At 40.7% G+C, this 25,225-nt stretch overlaps 1 protein-coding gene across 1 annotated transcript; it reads right to left on the minus strand.

Moving 5' to 3' along the window:
- Positions 1 to 347: 347 nt before the first annotated feature.
- TMEM47 (transmembrane protein 47) lies at positions 348 to 25,225 on the minus strand. Its single transcript, XM_032100896.1, has 3 exons — positions 24,733 to 25,225; positions 11,618 to 11,758; positions 348 to 4,126 (listed from the first exon to the last, which is right to left on the minus strand). Exons 1-3 carry the CDS (start codon positions 24,956 to 24,958, stop codon positions 3,948 to 3,950), a joined length of 546 nt encoding a protein of 181 aa, XP_031956787.1. The 5' UTR covers positions 24,959 to 25,225; the 3' UTR covers positions 348 to 3,947.

Raw genomic sequence — 25,225 nt, forward strand, 5'->3', positions numbered from 1 at the left:
CAAGGTGCTCAGTGCAGATTCCCATTTCAACACATGGTCTTGTTATTTACATTTAAAGCATTTGGTTTTCTGATGTTACAATACTTGCATCTTTATAAAGGCAGTGTGGGCTCTGTGACACCCAGAAACTCACCCTGTGCTACTGCTTTATGGCCAGGTGAGATACGGAACTTGCCAATGACACCCCTCCATCTCTCCCTCTCTCCCCCTGTATATTTTGGTAAGACTCCTTTAGCATGGAATAACTGAATACCAGGAATATTCATTAGCCTAAGGAGCCTGTTCCTTCTCAGGAAACCATGCCACCTGAGCTGCATACATCTTCTACTCAGAGCAAAACAGGCACATTTTCTTAGTGTAACAATTTTTTTTTTTATTTCAGTTACTTTTTCACATAAAACTTTATGTAAGCTACAAAAATCGTGAAATGCAGAAATGGTATTAAAACTGCAAACTTAAAAGTTTAGATTAAAAAAAAATCCATCTTTCCCTGCTAACAATGACCATTTAAAACGAACCATATTTTGATGGACTCATTTAATAAACATACCATACACTTCTCAAAAATAAATAAAGAACAACATCAGAAAAACCAATACTATCAACAACATGAAGCATTTAGTCATCTTTTCTTTTTTTTTCCTTGAAAGACATAAATGAAATTTCTAGGCACAGTTTTAGGCATTATAGAGGACACAGAGGCAATAGGTTAGTGTGCACTGCGCTGTACAAAAATACAGTCTGAATAAATTACATTGCTAGCCATAAGATTAGACTTCACTTACCAGTCAGTTCATTGCATGTTTAATAATATACAGTTACATGCTAATCCATATATATCATTTATATTTCAAACACATAGGTCTCTCTATATTTGTTTTTAAAATTTACAAAAGCTAAACGAAGTTGTGCAAGAAATCCAGAAGAGGTGCTGGGTACTTGTCAGCACCGGACGGTATACTTTAAGCTTAAAAAATACAAATAACTAGCCCTGCTTGCAAGTTTGCTATATATATATTTATTCATATATATTTGGAAGGAAAAAAAAAAAAGATTTGTTGTGGGAGAGAATCATTCTGCCAGTGAGAGAAAGTCAAACTGAAACAGTCATGACATGACACAAGCACAACATACCAAATTATTAATTTGTCGTGCGTACACTCAAGACAGAGACTTGCATCTTTTTTGTGGCTAAAAAAAAAATCAGCACAAAATTGCATTTACCTTTAGTTCAGTTCTGAGAAACAGAATGCTTGCCAAAATTTGCAATGGTAAAGGGGAAAAAAAAAAAAAGACACTGCAGTAGCAACCTAAGCTAAAGGTAGGTACCTAAATCCACATACTATCTGCCCAAACACAAAGGTCCTGAGGAGTCTGAGAGGTGGGTCCTAATAGACTGCATTACCTTCAAGAGGAAAAGCAGATGTTGAGACTGAAAATCAGATCTCTGACTCAGATGTGAATCAAGAACCTTGTCTTTAGGCATTCACGTTTGTACATTGTTTTGCCTGAACACCTTTTACATTAGCAGCCAGTGACTTGCAGAGCACACACCATTCATTTGCATTTGCCTTAGGCCTGACAGTTGCTTTTGCTCAAACTCCACATAAAGAAAAATAATTTGATAATTCGGCATTGTACCTTCTTCTCAGCACAAAGTGCCACGCAATGCCAGCCTCAAAACACCATCCTCTTAGAAAGGTACAGACATCTTCTCACAGTGGGCTTCTCTGCACGAACCTAATTCCCATGCCAAACTACAATGTTCTCCATGCTGCTAAATAAAAGAACTACACAGCTGTTCAGAAAGATACTGAGTTAACTACATACTGAATATCCGCCTTAAGTCAGTCTCAGGAAATAAAGCAGAGTTACAAATGCTCTCTTGGTGCCTGTGAAATAACTGGATACAAGTTTTCCTCCCATCCTTTTTGCTCTCCAGGCATTGCCATGCAATCCCTTCCATGTCAAGCTGCATTTTGCTCCGTCTAATCTAATTAATCACCACTGCTTCTGCAAAGACTGCCGATATGGAATATTCTGCCACGGTAATAAAGACTGAACTCCAGAGCATCCCAGAGTTTTAGAAACCATCTCCACAAGCCAGCAAGACTTGCACAATGACCTCCTAAAGGCAGCCCTGTGGTCCCCTGCTCATTGCAGACCCTCAGCACCCTGCAGATGGTGGCCCAGCAGTAACACAAGAGATCCATCTTAACACCGAGTAATTCAGGAATCTTTTACGTGGAAGCAGCAAAACCATTTGTGTAGAGGTGGATGTGCAACCCCAGCATATCTGCTTGTGCAGAGGTCCACATAGAATATATTTTAAATTTTTCCATTAAAAAAAATAGTTATTTCTAAAGATTACAATTGTATAAAAATATGCTTACAATTAATTGAAAATATCCAAATAAGCAAATTGTAAACAAAAATAAAAGTGATACGGATTTAATTCATATGAGAGTTCTCCCTATTTTATCTTGGGTTTCATTTCATGAGTACAGTCTCTGGATGTTTTAAGTGGGAAACATACTAAGCAAGGAGTACTCAGAAGTACATCATCATTAGACAGTCCATTAGAAACTCATCTTTTAAAAACAAGAGCTTACCTCCTGAAGTGCTAATGTTTTAACATGATGGGGTCTCAGCGGTATTATTGATGATCAGGGACACTCACAACCTAACTAGACTTTTAAAAAATGGCAGTTTTTTAATTTGCAACAGCCTAGAGAAGAATTTTTACAAAGTATTATATTACACATGGAATAGCAAGAAGTTATTTTTGTCCAGTTTGACCTTAAATTGATGTGAACTTTTAAGCATTTCCCATAACACAGAGTCTGTACAAGGGCATATACAGAAGACAAACCATTGTGTGTTTATTTTGTAACACTAACCAAAATTGGGGGTACCAATCCAAGACCTTCAAGAATGTGTACAAAGTTAGTATTTTAACCACTGCATCATAGCTCAAATTACAAGTTTAAGATGCAGCATTTCTCTCCCTCTGCATATATATATTTGCATTATATATATTCATTTATACTAACAAATACCTTTCAAAAATATAACTGAACTTGTTCCATATGCATTCTTTCCATGACGATGTTTGGAAGTTAAATGGGTACTCAGGACAACTACAATTCATTCACACATTTTAGGCGTCTCAGGGACAGATCAGGTCTTTTTCTACTCCCCATTATCTTCACCCCTCCAGCAAAACACTGAGAGCTGAGACAACTTCCAACTACACAGTCAGAAGCACATGTCTCTGGGTTTGGACTTCCTTCAACAATCTGCTACAGCTGGCACGGTGATGTCAATTACCAATTCATGAAATCCTGTGTGGGTTGGTGGCTTGTTTGGGTTTTTCTTTTTTTTTATTATTCTCCCAGCAGACTGTTGAGTGCAGATATTAGACAAGTCATTAACCAGTTACATTCATTGCCCTAAACACAGTCACTTGCAACTAATTCCTTAAGAGCATTTCTGAGCAAGTAACAAGGGGCCAACACAGCCTAGTGTACAAGATGCCATTGCCTGCTTATCAGACATCTGAATCCTCTATGATACAGGAAAACTTCTAAATGGAGCCCATACCAGCTGCTCCCCTGAAGGCAATAGCAGATGCTGGCATTGCATTCTCATTCCAACCAGTTTTCTCGCAATGATCACTCTCACGTAGATCCTTTTGCTTGTTGTCAGGAAAAATGAAGTTTATGTATCAGCAGCTTGCAGCATCTGCCTATGTAAGATCAGCAATCCTAGTGTTTGCAGTTCTTCTAAATGGTCGTAAAAGCTGGTTACAGTGTTCACACCCAAAAGGCAAAGGCTATTTTATCAACAGAGCAGACTGTTTGGTGCTCCACAAGTGTTCTAAAAAAACTGTGAGCTAGAAAAGATGGGGTAATCCTTTTTTTTATTTTTCTTTTCATTAAATGATTCTAGTAATAGTCTTCATAGTTCTTAGGGTTCAGGCAATAAAGAATGGCACCCCCAAATGAAAATATAGTTGCACCCCACGCCAGGCCATAGCCCCAGTTGAATTCATGGTATATTTTCAAGCTGACCGTTTCGATGAACTTGATTGGGTAAAGGACTAAGCTGCAGACCTGGAGAACAACTGAAAGACAAAAAAAGCACAAATGTCAGAAGAAGTCTCAATTTGCTTCCCTAAAACAAAGAAAACATCAAATAACTGAAATTCACATTTAAAATGCTCTTGGTGACTTTTAGCTTGTAAGTGCTGCTCTTTTTAAATCACCTTCCTTTCATTCACAGAGAACAGAGCAGCTCTTCCATACTCCCTTGTTGATGAACAAATGTTATTGCTGTGATATAATGATGATCCTTCAAATGTCCACAAAATTAACAGTGAAAGTAGTATTTTCCAAATTCTTTTCTGTCTCTCCTTTCTCTTTTAGTTTGCAGTCATTACTCCTTCCATAACAGCAAATCTTGTTCTATTGCCATTATAAAAAAGTCAAAACGAGGAGCGAGAATACATATTAAGAAATGTAGCTGAGAATCAAATAATTTACTTAGCCTAGAAATAATTCATTGTCATAGGTGATATATACTTGTGATCAGTACATGTTATGATCCAGTTTTATTAAGGTCCTTTGGAAATTCCTCTGCCCGAATTAAGGTGCAAACGAGACCATATGCCAGTGACAATAATAGGGGTTTTATTATATAGTAAACATCAGAGAAAGAGAAAAGAAAAAAGAAAGGAATAGAAAATAGGTGGGGGGATGAAGAGTGACAGGGACAGAATAAAAAGAATATCACTGCTCCATGGGTCCCACTGGTGCCTCGATCATCTTCTCCAGCTGGTCTCTTGGTGGTGAAGGTCCCCCAGAAGGCACAGAGTCCCATGGGTGTACATGCTCAGGCTGGGTGGGCATGTCTGGGGCAGTCTCTCACAGCAGACTCCGGGTCTGTTGCACCACGTGCAGCCCTGTGGGGCCAAGCCCCTCATGTAAATGTCCCGTGGATGTGCTCTGTGGGGTTGGGGGTTCCACAGCGGGGCCAGTTTGTGTAATTTGAGGATGGGTGTTCACTGCCTTTCACCAGGGGTTGCACCATGCACCCAAAACCTCCTCCTCCCCCCTCGGTTGGGGGCAGTCTGTGTAAACCTGGCTTCTGTGAGCCACGCTCTTCCCCCACCCCAAACTCAGCTGGGGATAGCTGCAGCTGGTGGCTTTGGCCTTTTGTGGATGCACACCTTTCCCTCAGCCTGAGATGACTGAACAATAGGTTTCCTTTATCTAATCAGCAGTTGGACTTTCAGTTCAAAGTCCCACTCTTCAGGGAGGCTTCTTCGGTTGTAGCTTCTTTATAATGGGCAAAACTTTATATCAATGTTTGAGGCATGAACTATTTTCAGTCTCTGACAGTAGAGACTCAGTGAATCACCTATTTCATATGCATTACTGTGTTCTGTAATCAGAATTAATGGCATTCTCACACAGAATACCAAGGAATCCATAAAATTTGATCAGTCACTAAACTTCAAACCGGCAAACTATTATGAATTTAGGGGGTGGGTCAGAAATACTTTGTAACGAAAGAAGGTAATAAAATAGATCAAATCCAAGACATTAAAGAGCTTCAAAATCATTACTTCCTATAGCACTGTCTCTGAGATCCACAGACACACATTGGCCATTTCACTCTCACACACCCCCTTCAGTTGTGCCCAACTGGCCCCTTTCATTAGCCCTGGAGACAAGTGCTCACCTGTCCTGAGGACAGGACTGGTACAGGGAGATCATGCCCCACGTTCATCAGAACCTCAGTGACAAAACTCTATAAAACACTCACTGGAAATTTCTGTTCATCCCACCTTAGCCTACAGAGTAGTCTTTGGACTCTTACTTAAGACTGACAATCTGAATAATGTTTGCACAGTGCATTTTCTGATGGGGATATCAAAATCCACGGGACTTTTTTTAATTCTACAGTTATTGAAGTGTTACTTGACGTTATTCCATTTGAATATAATTTTTTGTCTCTCAGCTCACAAAATACTGCACAACACTGGAGAAACTCTGGCAGGGTACACTGGGAAAAGCACCCACTTTTATGAAAAGATTATGCATTCCAGTTCTATATAATGAGAGCATCTTTACACCCAAAAGCACCTCAACATATGCTCAGCTTTCAGACACATCGTTAAGACTATTCAAGGTCAGAAAGGATTTCTGAAAATGTACCGAAATATATGAGTTTTTCTTTAGTGGCTTCCTGCACTGGAGATGCAGCATCTCTGCTGAGTCAATGCAGAAACTGCTCCACGTGTGTCTGTGTCAAGTGCAAACCAAAAAAGTCTCCACCTTCACCAGTGTAACATATGAAGTATGCTAAGTTTCAGTCTACAGATTGGACTTGTCAAAACACAACCAAAAAAAAAGTGATTCTCTTGGAAGAGGAACATGTTGCTAAAGCAGCAACACGCACAAGAGGGTTTTTTTGACATTTCCATAGTGAGGGTTCCAGCTTTTCCTACTATTGGTCCAGATACACTACTGTAGAACTCAAAGGAAGTGCTGGCAGCAAGTGGCTGGTGGGAGCAGCCACCCTACACAGCACTGTCATCACTTTGCACTAATTTTGCCTTCTGTCATTGTTTTTCCCTGTAGAGCAGGAAGGGAGCTGTGTCAGCCAGAAGCAGCAGTCAGCAGAGTTATGAGAAATGACCAGTATGACCCCAAAAGATGTTGAAAGCAATGCCTGCAACTACTGCTCTGCTTCTAATGCATTTAAAGGGACTCCATGCTATGCTGACCTGCTTAAGGGAAGTGTCTACTATCTTTCTTCAGAAGCACAAGTCTTTTCCTGTAGAAAAAACAGGCTGCAAAGGAAATCTTAAAAAGTCTGCTACTGAAATGCTGCTCAGAAAAGACTACTCATCTCAAACTTGATTGTTCACTTCAAATGTAGACCCACTTTTATGAGTACCACTATGATGCTTGCAATATGGGAACGGGAATACTAGTTTTATTCTATTCACATGAAATATAAGCAATTATATGTACTCATCATATTAAACATGCAGAAATTGTAACAAATGCTTTAAAACTAGGGAAATATAATTTCAGTCATCTTTTTCTTTCTTCAAATGTTTGACTATAAGTTTTGATGTGAAGAAAAAACCCCATTTATGATGTGGCTTTCTAACTGATCAAGTAATTATTAAAATGCTGGTGCTGGCTAGTGAGTTCTGTACTTCTGTTCTCTACCTCCCACTCATTTCACATGAGTAAAGCACTTCATTAGTAAGTGCTGGGTGTTTCAAAGATTACCTGAAAATGTAGCTGCAACAATGACAGAAAAAAAAAAATCCCTCTTCTTTGTAGTGCCATGCAAGCTGGCAGTAATGAGAGTGGACACTAATCTCAGAGATTCAGGATGGACATCAACAAAGAAAAAAAAATATCATAAGGAAGGTAGTATGGGCCCAGGAGAACATGCTTGGAAAGGCTGTGACATCTTCATGCTTAAATTTCTTCAAAACTGGTCCAGACAAAGCTGTCACTGTTAGTGACCATCCTGCCTCAACGAGGAGATTGGAGTACATGACCTACAGAGTATTTTCCCCAACAGTATTTCTTTGATATTATGACTCTTTTTGCTGCCCTGTAGCAGCCTGCACTGCACCCTACTGAAGTCAGTCCTACTTTTTCAGACCATTCCATCAACGTCACAAAATCAAATTCTGGCTTTCAATGTATCTGCAATTTTTTCTAGCTTCACTGTAAAATTTGACAAGCAAATTTTCACTCCGTCTTCCACATCATTATGAAAATAGGTAATAGCACAGAACTAAGGACACAATCCAGCTGGACTGTGCTCTGTCAGAATTAAAAGATACATCCTCCAAGTATTCTCCAATTATTATCTGCCACCATTTTATATTACTCTCTTACAAATAATTTTTTCACTTAGCCACTGTTTTCCCTAGCTTGCATGTAAAAGCATCTTGTGAAATGTGTTAAAAGCTTGCTGACGTCAACAGGTTACTCTTCCAAACATTATTACGTTTGTTACAGCACTAAAAGGCAAGCATCTTTAATTTTTCTTATTTTTCTTTTATGGACTTTCAGCAAGCACACTTTCTCTTTCTGCCCCTAAATTAAGACTTGGTTAGCACTCAGTTATCTGGTAAGTGTATCAATGAAACTCCTACTGAAAAGTTTGTGAGCTTGCACTTTGAGGGTGAAGTTTTCATGCATGTTTGGTTCATGATCTCTAAGACACCCTGGCAGGTACATGAGCTGGTGACCTGCACTAGACCAAAGAGCCACATGAGCCAAAGTGGCTCCACGCCAGAGTTCTTCCAACTGCCTCCCCGTTGCTCCACATTTTTCCACTACCTGAGGTGTTCTCTTCCTCCAACATTAAAATACTTACTGTCAGCTCTATAAAAACACATTCACATATTTTCATTACTTGCTGGCTTATTCTCAGTATCTAGGTCGAATTTTGTTTTTTTTGGTCCCCTTCTTTCTCATCTCTTCCAGTCCTAGTCAGTCAATCTTCTCCCTCACCTACAGAGTTGCTAACTGAAACCTGAAGCTGAGAAAAAAAAATAAAAATAAATCAAAACTTGAAGGAAAAAAAATAGCCTGGAGCCAACTGTTTGGACGCTATAAAGCATCTGGAAATAACTTTTCCATTTTGTCCTTTCTTCCACACAGAGACCTTTTCTACCCAACACCCACACATCATTAAATGTCTCTGGGCAATGCCTACTGTACCCTTTTTCCAGAAGCAGCTGATAGACTCCTAACCAGAGTTACACAGAATATTTGGTCTTGTCAACACACTCACAGGTCAGGGTGGGGTTTATCCTGAAAGATTTGTGAAATCCACAGATGAAGGCTTGATTCCATGGAAAGCTGCATAAAGCACAAACTGCTACAATCTTAACTTTCCCCTCTTCAGTGGGGGATTCTTTTCCATAATTCTTTCAAGATGTGCCATCCATATTCATCTCTACATATTGCTGACATCAAAGATAAAATCTGTAGGAAATGTCTTTTAACAATGTAAGTGTCAAATCCTAAAAGGATTCTCAGATTTGCTAAATAATGAAGAAGAATGGGGCAGGTTGTCTTGGCCTCATCATCTCTCTTCTCATATGCTTCAGGTTAGGGCTGTTCAAAATGCACATGCACACACACAGAGGCAAAGGGAAGATGTGAACACCATCATAAGCTAAAGGACCAATTTAATTTCCTCTTAAATTCAAGTAAGCATTAACCCCCCTCACCATCAACCCTTTTAGTAAAGACTGGAAACAATTTTATGCAGAGGAGAGAACATGAAGACAAACAGCAGGATTTGAGGAAATATTTTCTTGGGGAAAGCTGTTTCTTTTTTTAGTACAAACTTAACTACTAAATGAGCAACATGGCAAGAGAGGCATGTACAGCTGAATAATTACCAAGTTACCACACAACATTATGAGAAATGAAGCCAAAAGCCAAATAAGAAACCACTACAAAAATTCAATAACCCCCTTTCCTTCAAAGTTAACTGCCCGGCATGCCTTATAATCTCAGAATTAACTCTAAATTTTAAAACAATGTCACCAGTACCTTTATTCATTTAACCAAGCAAGCAATGCCACACATAGAACAAAACCAGATGATTTCCATTCAGGGACTCTGATCGTAGGTTGCTTTAATTTCCTAAAAGCAAATGAATGTAATCTAGGAATATGTCTCGAGCACATAAAAGAGCATCTTGAAGGGCTCAGTTCCATCAAGGCAACGTTATCAGCAGAGGGCAGCAGGAGCCTTCCCGGAGTTGTGCTTCATCCCAAACTCCCTCCAATTCTGTGCTCTCATCCTCTCATATCCTCCTAAGTGGCTTTTTTTAATACATCCTGAAGGTTCTGCTATCCTCTTCATTATGGGCTATCAGAAGGGGCTTAAGCTGCTGGCTCCAATGCAGATGTGAGTGACAGGATGAAGGCAAACCATGCTTGGTGAGTTTCAGGAGAATCTGAAACATCCATGCTGATGAAGCCCCAAAGCACCAGAATATATAAAAGGAGATGATTTGATTTTGTAATTGTACCTCACTGGACCAGTCTTACAGACAATTCAGATTCGTAGCTCTCCCTTAAGATTTTGTGATAGTTTATATAAACTGTTCCATTTTTATGTTTTTAGAACCAAACAGGGACTACAGTGACAGCTTGTTAAATTAATAACTGAGATGACAAGGAAATTAATTCCTTATGGCACAGGGGCATATATAAACACCTTGCAAGATAATCCTATTTATTTTCACATGTAGAGCTTCCAGGGCTCACCTCTGGGTATTAATTTCCCTGTTTTAAAATTGCAAAAAAGAGAACATTAAAATAAAGATGGCTTTGCATGAAGAAAAAAAATGGGGACATCTAGCAGCACAAAGTCACAGATTAAAAATGATATTTTGAGATTTATCCTCTGTAGCTTTCCCTGCTGCATGTACTTCACAAAATAATAAATATAATGCAAATAAATAATTGTTTATGAACTAATAATAGTGCAACTGCAAAAATTATTAATGCTGCGCAGAACTTATATCTTGAGAAATCTCACCAGAGTTAACACAGAAGTAACCAAACACCTCTGAACTAGCATGCAGAACAAGGCATATCTCTGCAGGAACTCATGCCTTCTGATCAACGAATCAATATGATTACACAGAAGCTTCTTATTGTTTAAAATACACTCCACTCACACATCTCACAACTTTGACATCATACCCTACTTAAACACTTTGCTTACTTATACACAGCTTATACAGTTCACTTACTTATACATTCTATAACTTATAACTTCCACATATCACACTACTTATACATCTTACTTAACTTATACCTTTTACGACTTTTACCCAATACATTACTTATGCATTTTACTTACTTATGCATAATACACTACTTATACATCTTACAACCTTTACATGATACAGTACATATACATTTTGTAACTGCTGTGCATGAGATCTCACATTGCTTAATCAGTTTCTCTATTCTGTCCATGAGCTCTGCACACACTTTTCTGATAATATGATTGGTTTTAATCCAGCACAGCACAGTCCTTTTTTATCTATTCCTTGCTGTCTTGGCATTTAGTTTTTCAGCTGCTTCTTTCTCAATTCTTTTCCAATTTAGCCCAGTTTATGTTTCAGTCCTAGATGAATTCCTGAGGGCTCTAACAGGTGGGGCTCCTGATCCAGGCAAGCAGCATGAAGATGATGACAGCAACAAAACCCATCCAGTGATCAGCAGCCAAGTTAGTTCAGGAAATCCAAACAAAACAGCAAAGAACAAAAAGCCAATATAAACCTGTCCCACCTCTCCCCTCAAGCCTTCAGACTGGAGCTTAAAAACCCTCTTGGGGCTGATGTGCTGCAGCTGAAGGTGGAAAGGCCAGGTGAAGCCAGTGAGGGTAATTCCAGCCTGGTCCCACTCTGAGGGCTCTGATAAGAATAGCTAAAGAGGGTTTGGCTGGGGCACACTATCAAGGTTCAAATACCTTACAACATATCTCCCTCCACAAAAGTTCAGCTGCTCTCCTGAAATCTTTTTAATGATGCCCGTGCTTACCTGCAGCAAAGAGCATGACTGCAACTGGTCTGTAGAACCGCCTCCGAGATCCCACGCAGATGGAGATCAGCCCAACCAGGAAAGCTATGAGAATAATGGCAGCACCACCTAGCAGCAGAGCCAGAGTAGCTATCTGCCAGTCTAGGGGGAAAAAAAAACAAAGAGGGGGAAAAAATAATAATACAATTTCAGTAAAACAAGCCCACAGGCCTGACAGAAACAGCACAATATGAGGAACACAGAAGCTGCATCAAGGCTCAGGTAAATAAACAGCTGTGCCTTGAATTTCTTTTCCCCTAATTAGTGAATCACAGATGTAACTCAGAAGCAAAGTGCCACAACCTCCCACGCTTACTCAAGCCTTAGTTGGCCTCGTTGGGATTTTGTCTGAAGTAAAACTGAGTAATTTGGTCCCCTGGTTTTTATCCAATTTAGAATGAGAAATTGAGGCTGGCTCGGGATTAGCTGGTGGTGTGTTAGCTGACCCTCAGTCTCCTGTAACTTTCTCACAAAAGAGTGAAAGTCAAACCTCTGCTTGAACTGATTACGATGACACAGCAAGGGAAATGCATGCAGCCTCATCATACACACCTGTCCCTTGGGAAGTACCAAGGCCACACAGTATGGTAACAAAACTGAGGAGATGCTCAAAGGAATCAAAATGTATAAATATATATATATATATATATTCAGCACTGAAAGATAGATGGGAATCAAGACTTTCTAAAGGCAGTAACAATCATTAGCTGCAGACCCAGTCAAATCTCAAGCCCATTTTAAAATGTCAGTTATCCTCAAGTGTCAGTTTTTCCTCCCCCAAAAGCAACCTCTGCACTTGGCCCAGCGTATTTTCTAGTTATTCTCATATATAATGGATGCAGTTATAAACAACATTTTGCAGTCTTAAGTCACATAAATCAAAATCCATTTGTAAACTGATGGCCATGATGTGTGTATACAACATCCAAGATCTAACATAAGAGCTTCTGTGGGATTTTGGAAAGGCACAGGCTTTGGGCTGTCTCTTTTCCCAAAAGAATATCTAAGACCTTTTCTCTCTCCAGTAGCAGGCATCAAGAAAAAGAATCAGATCACTATTTACTGCTTATCACTACTAGTTCAAGGAAGATGATATAAATTCAGCTCATGGGAAAAGGACCTATGGATCCTTTGCATCTCATTACTTTGAAAACACTAGCAGTCATGTGATACTCAGAATACAATGTCCAAATGCATTACACAGTTCAAAGAAAGTAAGGGTATTTCCAAAATAAATTTCCAAAATAAATATCTTAGGGTTACAAAAACAACACCAACAACAAAATGAACATCCTCTTTTGGAAATGAGTAAAAAGGACTGTTTTAAATAAACAATGGATCCAGTTTCAAGAGGAATCTAATCTGCTGAAGATACAGACAGTGCAGCTGTGGAGTTTGGGAATGGAATGCTGGCAGCTATTATCACCAAAAAGCCTTCACATATTATATGAAAAAGGATGAAGGAGATTAAAAGAAAGTGAATAGAAAAGCTATAAAAGCACTGCTTGAAAAGAAAGTGATTTTAAAGGTGTGTTTGCGCAAATACACTCACTTATTTTCATTCTTTTCAGAAATCCAGGCATGTTCTTTAGTAATCGTTTAATTACTAAGTACTCAACCTTCCAAGCTATTTTACTCCTTGTTTTCTTACTGGACTAAACCCCAAGGCTGGGAACAATCTTTCATTCTATCATCAGCATGCAAGCAAATGTCAGTTTGCTGTGTGTCCCGCTGTTATGCTATCATTATTGGGACAGAAATATGATTTCAGTATTGGATGGAGATGTTTTGGAGAGTGGTTTTTAATTTTAACATGAGCCTTCAGAAACACCAAGTGGTTAGTGTACTGATGATTTAGAAAGGATTCTTCCAATATCACAGTGCATTACAGATATAAAATACAGAAATAAATAAACAGAATGGACCACTTTGGAACAATATGAAAGGAATCCTTGCGCTAGAAAATTGCACAGGTACAAAGACCAGCCACATAAATCCATATCACACCAAAGTTAAAAGCCATACAAAATTGATGAAATAAATCAAAGGGTCAGATGGGAAAACTCAGAAACTAAAATTTCTTGAAAGTCACTACAAATAATAAAATATTAAATCTTGTCTTCGCATTGATCAGATGCCAAAGTCTAATGCAAAGGAAGGCATACAACACTGGAGTAGCAGCTAAAAGGAAAATAAGTTGAGTATCCCATTGCTTTCTAAAACCACACTGGAAAACAACCAAACAACTGATAATAAATTAGGCAAAGATGATATAAGTGTGGGGTTAGAATATAGTTTAACTTCCAGGACAAATATACATATACAGATTTTAGAAAGGTTAAAAAATAAACAAACTACCTTACTATAGTACTGATGTGGGAGGTAAAAGGACAAATGAGTGTTGGGAGACACCCACACTCCCAACTAAAAAAGAACTGACTTAGATAAACAAAATTAATTTCTTGAGTAAGACAACCTACTCAGTGATGCTGACAGCAGGACAAAACCAAGGCTCTTACTGTTCCTCACTACCAGCTGGGGACCAGGTACTGAATGTTATGCTCTGGGCCACAATGTCTGGAATTGCCTGTTTATTTTAGCCCCTTTCACAGCAGCATACAATGCTACAAGCCCTTGCCTTGAGCTGCAGCTCAAGTGGGACTTTGGTTGAAGAACATCATGAAGGTCAGATGTAACTGCACAAAGAATACAGGACTAAACTTTCCTATACTGGCTACCATAGTAACTACATGTTTAAATCTCTTTGTCATCTTGGAAAAATCTTAACTTTCAATTCTGAAAGCCATTTGCTCTGGTGACAAAATAAAGCTTATGCTGGATTAAGAAAGCAAAACCTTCTGCATGGGTCTTCAACTTAACAGAATTTTTTTTTTTTCCATGCCACTGGACTTTACGAAAAATAAAAGGAAGATCCAAAGAAAACAGAACCCCTACCTCTGAAGTTCAAACAGCCTGTAAAACAGATAGCTACAATATAAACACATACAGTGAACACAGTTTTTCTGTAACAAAGATCTGTAGTTTTCCTCAGACTACCCAAGAGTGATATACAACACACAGCACCAAAATGGGATCAGCAGATTGTTCTGTTACATAGTGCTACTGGTACACAGAACATAAACATCATAAACCTACTTTAGAGTATCCAGAATATGCTTGTACCTCTTCTAGGCATGCACCAATCTTGCAAATAAGTTACTAATAAGAACTGTAAGTTCAGGAGCCTCAGCAGTTCACTGAGACTGCTTGTTCTCACAGAGATAGAAATATGCAAAACCACAAGTATAATGGGACCTTATAGATGATAACTGTTACTTTTCTGCATTCAAAACACAATTTGGTTACACTTTAAGAGTGCACATCAGTCTTTTTCACTGTACACCACTACAGTTTTTTAAACTACACATCCATTACCTAAGAAAAATATTAGGAACTAGTAAAAAAGCTAGTTAAACTCACACAAATGTTAATAAACTTTTAGACTTTAAAAAGCACTGTGACCTCATGTCATGCCCAAATAAGACTGCTTTGTTGGTTTAGATAACATTAGATTTTTTCAGTGTTCCACCCTTTTTGCAATACATTAAGAATTACACTAATACCTATCCCATCCAAACTAGAATTAAGACATTTTTGACAATTGTTAAGTAACTCGAGAGATTTCTTAAGAAAAGCCTCACTTAATGCATCCTATTTTTAGGTCTGAAAATCCCCAAGAAGCATCCCAATGTCTATAACCATGAGAAATATATACTGCAGTTCTGACAGCGATTATAGTGTTTGCATATTTTTAACCATAACAATCTGCCCATTAGTTTGTGGATGTGGGTTTCAGTATTTGGAAATATATATAAATATGAACCCAGGCACTTAACACATATTTCCAATACATACTTGGTGAAGAATTTATTAAAATTAGCATCTTTAGTTTAAAAAAAAAAAAAAAAAAAGCCCCCAAATCATGATGCTGCTGCTTCTTTTCACTTACTTCCTCATACAACAGTCAGCACCTTTCTGGAGGACAGTTTGGTCTCCATGCTATTTGGAAATTCTGCCTGCTTCTTAGTGATCCAGAGGCACAGTGTCAACTGTACATTGACATTTCTAACCCTCCTCCCTTCTTTCCCTGAAAGAAATGACCCAAGGCTTTAAGCTGTATAGTAATTTTTAATTAAGAGCAGCTCCATTTGCCCAATTTCTTGGATGAAATAATACTTCACTACTAGGGTAAAATCAGGGAAAGCCATAAAAGAAGAATAAAACACATCAAAGTTCTGAAATGTGTATTTTAATAACTAGGTCCTTTTTTGAACACAAGAAAGATCAATGCAAAAGGCTGGAGTAGATGTCATGTTTTCACCCAGGTACCTCAAAATTAGTTTTTTTTTTTTTTTTGACAAGGTATTCTACCATGTAAAAGAAGAAGTGGTGGACATAGAAACATACCGTGGAATATGTGAAGCATTTGTGTATAGGGCTCTTTCAGACAGTGCATGTGAACTGAATTAATTTCTTAAGAAACAATCAAATTTTCCCTTCTTCCATACAATGGCTCTCCACCAAGTCCTCTCCTCATAAAGGCTGAAGTACCAAAATGCATGCAGCTGTTACATAATGAAGATTGCCATTATGACTGACCTTCTAGTATGAAACAAAATCTTGGTAAGAAACAAAAACACAACACTTGGCTAAGTCTTTCTGATTCATTGCAAAGCTTCCACTTATTGAGTACCTGCCCTCAGACAATAAACACTCTAATAAATTGCAATACAGTATTTAAAATCAAGAATAATGATTTTGAAAGAACGTGTGAAGCAGAAGAACTTGAGGCACCCACACATAAGAAATTAAATAAAACCCATTAAGTATCATAACAATCATCTTAAATAAATAGGATAGCTAGAGATATTCCTAATTGCTTCATATTCAAACTTAGATATCAAATAGCCAACAAAAGTTAAAGTATAATGTATATATAAAAACATAAGGCAAACTCTATTTCCTAAAAGTGCTTTGGTTGCATGGTCAGTATGATTTCTTCTTTCTTCAGCAGGATCATGAGCAGAGGCATCTGTGGAAGCCGAAGGTCCACTGAATTCTGAGGAAAAGCTGAGATACAGCAGGGGCCATTAAGTTCTCACATCAAATTACTCCACAGAGGTCATCTTTGGAGCCTCAACCTGAGCCAAAATGATGGCCTTCAAAGAGCTGCTCAGAAGAATTCTGTCCTGGCTGATGGGGATATTGGCTAAAGCTGGGAAGCCCCATGCCTGTAAGTTACTGGGTCCACACTCTGCTCCTGTACAGCCAGCCTGCAAGTACAGTCCTTGGGATCCCTCAATGGACACTTCTGCACACTGCAGACAGAAGTGCTGTCTGGCAAGATCCATACCAAACCTCCAAAAATTGCTCTAGCCACAGCTTTTCACAGTGGAGCCTTGTACAAAAATGACAATAAATATGCATTTTCTGCTCGTTGATTAGTATAGTACGTTTACTAGTGCTGGCTGCTGCACATACTCTGGCTTTTATATTTCCTTTTTATTTTATGGATTGAGAATAAGATTTTTCTGAAGTATGAAAATTACTTGTGCATGTGGCTACTCAAGTCACTCAGACACTTAAAAAGCATTACCAGAGCTACAGGAACCAGCCAGCTCTGGCTGAAAGTATAATTTCCTTAAGAGAGAACTCACTTTACACCGAGGCTTCCTTCTAAAAGCCATAAATTGAAACACATGAAACAGCTACGTGAAGTCACAGATACGTTAAAAAGAAGTTGTTTGTGGACCTGACATGTTCCCTAAGAAATCTGTCTTCATCCACACACAGCAGCAGGACAAAGACCTCAATAACCCAAGTACTGCACAACACCCGTGGGATTAACAGGAAGACTTTCCCATAGCTCTAATTTACCAGGACAGTGACAACACCCAAAGAGAAATTTAAGCATTTTATGCTGGGTGCCAAAATCCCTAAGTGCCTCCTAAGGATAATTCAGAGGCTCCACATAAGGCGTCAGTCATTTTGCATTTACTGTACAAGAGGCTTGTAGGATGATTTAGTGTTCCTGATGCTGAGTGGAGAGTTCACTTAGAATCAGTCAAAGAAAAAGAGAACAAGCAGAGAGACGTCCAAAAAAACAGCTTTCTGGTGCAGACCCTGTGTCTTACAGAGGTGCAGAATGCCAATGGATAACGATGGCAGCCAACCACTGAAGGAGGAAAGGCAGATGCCTCCTTAGCTGCCATACACCAGGGGCTAGAGAGCTTCTCAGAAGCTGCAAGGTCTTTGCTTCCCAGCTCTGGCTCCAGACTCTAACCTCAAACCTCTGCTCCCTTTTCCCAGTGGGATTTCTTGACTGCTAGGGTAGGTTGCAACTGCTCTCCTCTTCTGTCTGCTAGATCCAAGCTGCAAAAAGATTTATGAGGTCCTTGAATAAATTTGTGCAAGGGAATCCAAATCTGAGTCTTGCTTCAGACAGCCTCTACCCTAACTGGCACCTTCCAACACTGTTGCTGTTTATGCACCTTTCCCTTGCTGCATAAGGATGCTGACCATTACTGCATGGCAGCCCAGAATCAGGGCTCTCTCACCTTTGAAGGAAAAAGGCCTTAGCAGCCACCTACAGAGCTGCAACCCTCTCACTTGGGCTCTTCCTATGGCTTTCTTCTTTTCCAGGAGCAAGAAAACTGGATGAGAGAGAAAGATGTTGACTCTATTCCAGACAAGATAACAGCCCACTGGCAGCATGCTCCAGGCAGTAGGTGCTCTGCCACCTACCCTCCTCAGCCTGGAAAGGACGTGCTTGATTGTCTGGGGGGAATAACTAGGCAGCCACTATACAGACTGCTCACCTCTCCATGGACAGCAGTGCCCCTCACCTTCCACCCAAAGATGCCACTGGGAGTGCAGGGGACACTTGGGTTATATATATAAAAGTATGGTAAGCAACTCTACTGCTGTGTAAAAGAGACAGCAAGACAACAAAATGGTCTGGGGGGTTGCAGATGCATGAGCAACTTGCAATGTAGCAGGTTCTTGCTCGTCTGCCCACGGACACACATCTCTCCTGAAGAATAAAGCTTGCATTCCTTATTTATATGAAATATATATACTTCATAGAGATGTGGGCTGAGGTAGAGTATGTTGTACGTCTGCTCTGTGGCCCGCCTTTATTTCTAAAGTCACAAAGTTCTTTAAACACAGCACAACTTCAAATAAAGAATTAAGTGGTGCCATTACATAGATCTTTATTTTGCCATTTAACAGCAACATGCATTGCACATCGCTTTCACCAACAGAGGACTTCAGGACAAGCACAGCATTACAGAAAATCATGTAATCTATAATTCATTCACAGAGTAGTACAGCATGTACTCAGGCATTTCCTCTATTGGATACACAGCACTCTTCTGAGATTAGCTTGCTACTATGTCATTTTAATTATTGGATATTCATTCATTCAATACAAATAATAAAACCCCTCAAACAACTGCATACACCCACAACTTAGAGAACTTCACAAAAACCTGGAACTCTTAGAACTTTGCCATTAGGAGAGAAGTGTGGGAGATGTGTTATACAAGCTTTTCACAAAAAGCTCACTATTTCTGACCTCCTCTATATAAGCTACTACTCCTTAGCAATCTGAAGTACTATGCTTTGCACTGGAACCAGAATGTAACTATTTTCCCACGGTTGTCAATGTTCTTCCAGCAAACTGGCAATCTTCTGCAATTTTCCAAACTCATTCCATTTTTCCTTGAGAAAAACAATTAGCATTTAAAAGAGTTTGAGGAGTACTTCCCATCTGAACAATGGCTTTAAGAGGAACAAGTCGAACACATAATGTAATACACTGGATGGACTTTACCACTCCTCCTGTTACCCTGAATCTTATGTGGTCATCTTGGGCCACAAACCAGTAGCAGAGGCAAGACCACTCTCTGTGCAATTCTAAATAGAAAAATCTCATCAAATATTAAAACTACTTGTATTATCCCTAACTCCAGGAACCTCATATTTAATAAACAAAACTTAAAGCAACAGGATACATTAATGATTTTAAAATTGCAATGGACAACAGCAGTAGCAATAACCCACTATAGCTACAAGCCTCTTTCTCTTTTTTTTTTTTTTTTAAGAGTATTATCACCCATAACGTGTATGGTACTCTTGACCTGATCAAATGAACTCACACAAACATCACAAATGTGCTCTAACCATGTCTCTTACTGGCTGGAGAAGGGTGGCTGCAATGGTAGCATCCACCATGCTGAAAGGTCCAGACTGCTGAACAGGATCTGCTGCTCCCATGGCCTTGGGAAGTCTGAGGCTGAAATAACTGATCCATTTGTAAGAGAAGGAGCACACCTTAAAATATTCTATCAGGGCTGCTGTGAGGGGTAGTTAAGCCAATTCAAGGCATTCTACGCAGTTTGAAGAAGCCAGATAGACATAAGGCATAAACAGAGTATCAGTCATCACAGATTCACAGAATAATTTAGGTTGGGAAGGACCTCTGGAAGACACCTAGTTCAGATCTCCATGGAAAGTGGGGCCAACCTTCAAGCCAGACTCAACTTCAAAGTTAGATCAGCCTGCTCAGTCTTAGATGCTGAGTTTGAAGAAGTATGGCTTTTGATTTTACATCCACCTTCAGAAAAAGTGCTGGGATGATTATTAGAGTTAATACACAAAATGACAGACGAGTTTTCAAAACCAGATGGAATGTTTTATTAATTCCTCCTTACACTGTATGAGCCACTTTTTTCAGGTTAGTAAAATTACATTAGCTCCTCTTCTGTTATTTTGTAGCAAACTACCAGCCTTGCTGAGCTTTTTACAAATACATGTCAACATCAAATCTGAGCAATGATCCAGATCTTCTAATGAGGAAGCTGCTTTTCAGCTAGCAATTTCCCCTTGGAACAGATCCTTAGATTCTGAACAAGGAGATACCATCCAAGACTATTCTGGCATGCCAATTCAGATATCTGCATTTACTGTGTAATTAAGGTTAAGCCCCTTGAAGTGCTACCGAATGAACAGTCTGAGACGCTGTTTTTATTTTAAGAACAAATTAGAACAAAATTACAAGCATAGAACTAGACTCAAGTTGTTTACTGCACTATGCTATAAGCCAAGCTTACCTTCATTGTTTGCTCATCACAAAGTTGAATAGACATTCAGAGACCCTGTTGCATGTATTTCCCTGACAGTGTTTTGTCTTTCAAACATTCATGGACAGTTCTAAAAGAGCATAATATTCTTGAAGAAAACTGAATGTTGCATAAAGAAATCCACAGGTTGTAAAGTAACAAAGCCAGATACCACCGCCGCATTCACCAGAATGAATACAGTTAATCAAAACCATTCAAATATATTTTTATATATGCTGTTTTCACAATAAACTGAAAGGCTGCAAATAAGCCATTGTTTTCTATGAGCAGCTTATAAATGTATTGAAGTCAAAATAGACAATGTTTACCTGCAGGTCAGATTCTATGGAGCCCTTTATTTCTTCTACACCACATTTGTGTATCTTTGATTTAAAGAGCTATAATGGCTGCAGTTTATTGCACAAATTCAAATTTACTGTTATTAATCTGCAGGATGAAGACAAGTACCTGTGCAGGTATAGATACACCAGGCAGTGTACACAGGATGCATTTAATTTTAATGCTGTGACAGGAATAAATATTCATATGTAACTCTTGATAAATAAACCATCGCAAACTAGATATAATGCATTTCAAATAAGGCATAAAAAAAAATTGTTTAAAGACACAGGAGTTTAAAATACAGTTGGTCTAAAGACAACTCATGCATTAGCCAAGGTAAGCTCTGATCACAGAAAATAGTTATATGCCCAGACAGTTGACAAAAATTCAGAGCTTTACAACTGCATTTCTGAATTTCAAGATTTTATAATGAAGCTTTCCACACTGGCAACTTTGTTAGTTTTTCTCTCCTGAAGTTGTTGCTAATGTGTGATTTACATAGACCCTAAAGACTCAGAAAAAAAAGAAAAGCAAATTAAGATGAGATATTGAATAATTTTCATATGGCAAAAAATTAATTTGACTCACTATTTTACATACTTGAACCATCAATATTGTGAAGTATTTACACAACTTCAAAAGTCGTATGTGAGCTTGCAAGTTACAAAAAAGCCATTGGAACAGTGAAAGAATGAATGTGAACACATGCTCCAAGCACTAGCAATGCTCCAGGAAAAACGAGATTATTCGCTGCTACAACAACCAATGCAATCAAGCTCTGTGCATTTCCTTCTCCTCTCCACTACCAAGCTGACCTTCTGACAGCAGTCAGGGGTCCTACATCTAATTACAACAAAAGTTTTTAATTAAACCTCGAATGTGCTTTAACAGCTTCTAGCATGAGCTTGCCCTTGATGATGCCACTTGAGGTGCTCTCCTTCAAGGGATGATGAAGTAAATCTCTTAAAACCATGGGTGAAGACGCCTTTTTTCCTGTGTGTACTGCTGCTTTTCACAGCTAGCTGCAAAGCTGCCTGCACTGGTATCAAGCTAAAAGAGCTTTCCCTGTGGGAGCTCTCCACTATCTCCAAAATACCGTTTGCTGGATTCACAATGTAGGAGGAAAGTGCACTTAAAATATTAACACCAGCACACAAAATGGTCTCAAATATGAGCCCAATCCAACTTGGTGAACTTAGTGGAAGCCCTCCTATTGGCTTTAATAGCATTGTAACACACTAGCAGAAGGCAAGAGGAAAACAGTACAATTTCTCATATTTCAGGTCTGGTCAGAATGCAGTACTCTGTGCTGAACATGAGGAAACTGAAGGGTTTATTCCAGTCACCTCAAGTAAAACAATCACTCACTTCTTCCACAGTAGCTTGTGAAACCTGGCTCCAGTAGACTGGAAAGTATGTGAGGAAAATGGGTAAAGCACATTCAAAGAACTTGAATAAAACTGGATAGGCAGGAATTTGGGCACATGATAGTAGAAGGCACCACCAGAGGACAGATCAGATTTTCAACACACAGCATCCCACAAAAACTACATCTCATTCCTATCCATCCTCACCCATTCATCTTCCATCTCCCCAGAGACAGACAGGTGACCAAGAGAGGAACAAGAGAGATTAGTGTCCTTTTATGCTGCTCCATAAGCTGTCCTGCTTCTCTTCCCGTCCCACTTTTGTGTGTATGTATGTGTACACACGCATGCGTGACAGGGAGATGGATCAAGGGGGGAGCCCAGTAAAGTGTGTGGAGGTGGGGGGGATTTGAAGCAGGTTCTCATTCAAGCCATCTGAAAAGTCTTTCTGTAATCAAGGGGATACTATTTCAGGAGACAGGGAGAAGGGGCAAAGGATTCATGTTGCTAAGGAGACACATAGAAGCTGACATTCCTACATAAATTTCCATTTATACCAGGGAAGGAAAAGAAAGCACTCCAAACTTTGTGTAGATACCCTGGTAACTGACTGAAACCGATATTTCTTTACAACTCATTTTATGTTATTTAAAACAAAATCCCAAACAATATTTAAACCCTCAAACATTACTGCACACAACAGAAAAAAAATAAGCAGAGCAGCAAAGGAACCTGTGTAATTCTAACGCGAAAAGAGATCAGTTAATTCCCAGAACCTATACAAAGACTTCAGAGAATAGAGGAAAACAAAACACACCGAGAATATAGTCAGTCCTTTGCTTTACCTCCCAAAACACACATCTTGTCCCTACATGATTTACCCAACCAAAGAGCACAGCAATCCAAACAGATGATTTATCAATGCAAGTGTGTGTGGACAGGAATGGGGATGAAAACGATGTGGGGGGAGGCTGGCTGCATTTGTCAGTGTTTCTGTTGGGGCTCCAGAAGTTGCTATCACGCATAAAGTAAATAAAACCACCCATGAAAACCAAAACAATTACCGTACTACAAAAGAATTTACTGAAAAATATTCAACAGGCAGCTTGTTTTTATCATTCACAACCCGTTTTTGAAGTACTCCAAGCAACAGTGAAATGACGTTAAAAAAATAACAATCTGTGATCGAAGACTTAAAAAGGTGAAGAACGAATGAGCATCAAGAAATCACAACGGGTAGTGTGGCATGAAGGCAAAGGAGCGTGAAAGACGACAGGAATACCAGTACGTGCTAGAGAAAGACACACACAGGCACACCCGGCGTGATGGAGAGAGTCCGAGCCCAGGCGTCCCCACTCTGGACAAAGTAGCAACCGGTTTTGGTTTAGGAAGCCCCAACTTTCCAAGACCAGAGACTTCTCAGATAGGGCGGAGGGGATTTATAAGATACTCGATCCCAAACAGTTTCTCACTGTACAGGGAAGCCACCACACGGAAAAAATAATCAAAACTAGTTCAAACTCGGGATCTTTTGTACGAATACCACGGCAGATATGGAGCCAGTCACCCCTTCCGCTGACTGAAGCCTCCCATCTCCCGCACGCCGGGCACGATCCGAGCACGGGCGCTCGGAGCTGCCCCTCCCGCACACGCCGCTCGCTGGGAGCGCCGCCGCCTCCGCCCCAGCCCGACCGCCGGCGAGATGCGGAGTCGGTGCCGGGGAGGCTGGAGGGAGGACGGGGAGGAGGAGGAGGAGGATGGGGACAGGTGAAGAGGCTCGGGTAGGGAAAGGGTGCAGAGGACGGGTGGACAAAGGTGCCGGGGACTCTTCCCGGCGGCAGCGGCGGCCGGCGCGGGGAGCCGGGCAGAGATCTGGAGCGGCAGGGGGCGAGGCGGGGAACCAGCGGGGACAGCGGGGCACGGCCCCGGGCACTGCTCCGGTCCGGGGTGGGGGCTGGCCCCGGGAAAGGGCTGGGATACAGTCCCGAAGGAGACAAGAGTGAAAGTGAAGGAGAGGCGGCTCGGGGGATGCTGGTGAGTCAGCCAGGGCACGGCGAGGGGAAGGAATTCTCAGTGCCCGGGGAGCGGCCAAGGGAGCGGGAGGCGGACGAGGAGGGGTGAAAGGCAGCAAGGGCCGGCGGCGGAGGGAAGCGGAGCGGGGCCGGGGGCAGCCGAATCTCACCGCTGTGCAGCGTCGACTCGCAGAGCCAGCTGTCCAAGTTGCCGGGCTTGCGGCAGGACTCCCAGAGGGACAGGTAGTACTGGTGGTCCGCCGTCACCCAGGCGGGGCTCAGCACGGCTCCCAGGTCCAGGCACAGCGCCAGAAAGATGCACACCAGCCCCACGAGCTTCAGCGGGGTCAGCACCGAGACGCGCACCTCCTCCATGCCGCTGCCGGCCGAAGCCATGGGGCCCAGGGGAGACGAGGAGGAGGACGCGCTGCCGCCGGCCCCGAGGGGAACAGGAGCGAGAGCCCAGCTCCGCGCAGAAGGGGCGGGTGGAGGGAGAAGCGGCGAGACCAGCGCTGTCTAACGGCGGCGAGAGGCGTTCGCAGGCGGCGGCAGCGCCGCTCCCTCCCGCCCTCCTCCGCCGCGCTCCCGCCCCGGTGTATCAGGTGCAGCAGCTCCCCCGGCCCTCCGGCGCCGCCCGGCCCGGCCCGGCCCGGCCCGGCGCGC

This window comes from Corvus moneduloides, chromosome 2, assembly GCF_009650955.1.
Source record: "Corvus moneduloides isolate bCorMon1 chromosome 2, bCorMon1.pri, whole genome shotgun sequence".
Taxonomy (NCBI): domain Eukaryota; kingdom Metazoa; phylum Chordata; class Aves; order Passeriformes; family Corvidae; genus Corvus; species Corvus moneduloides.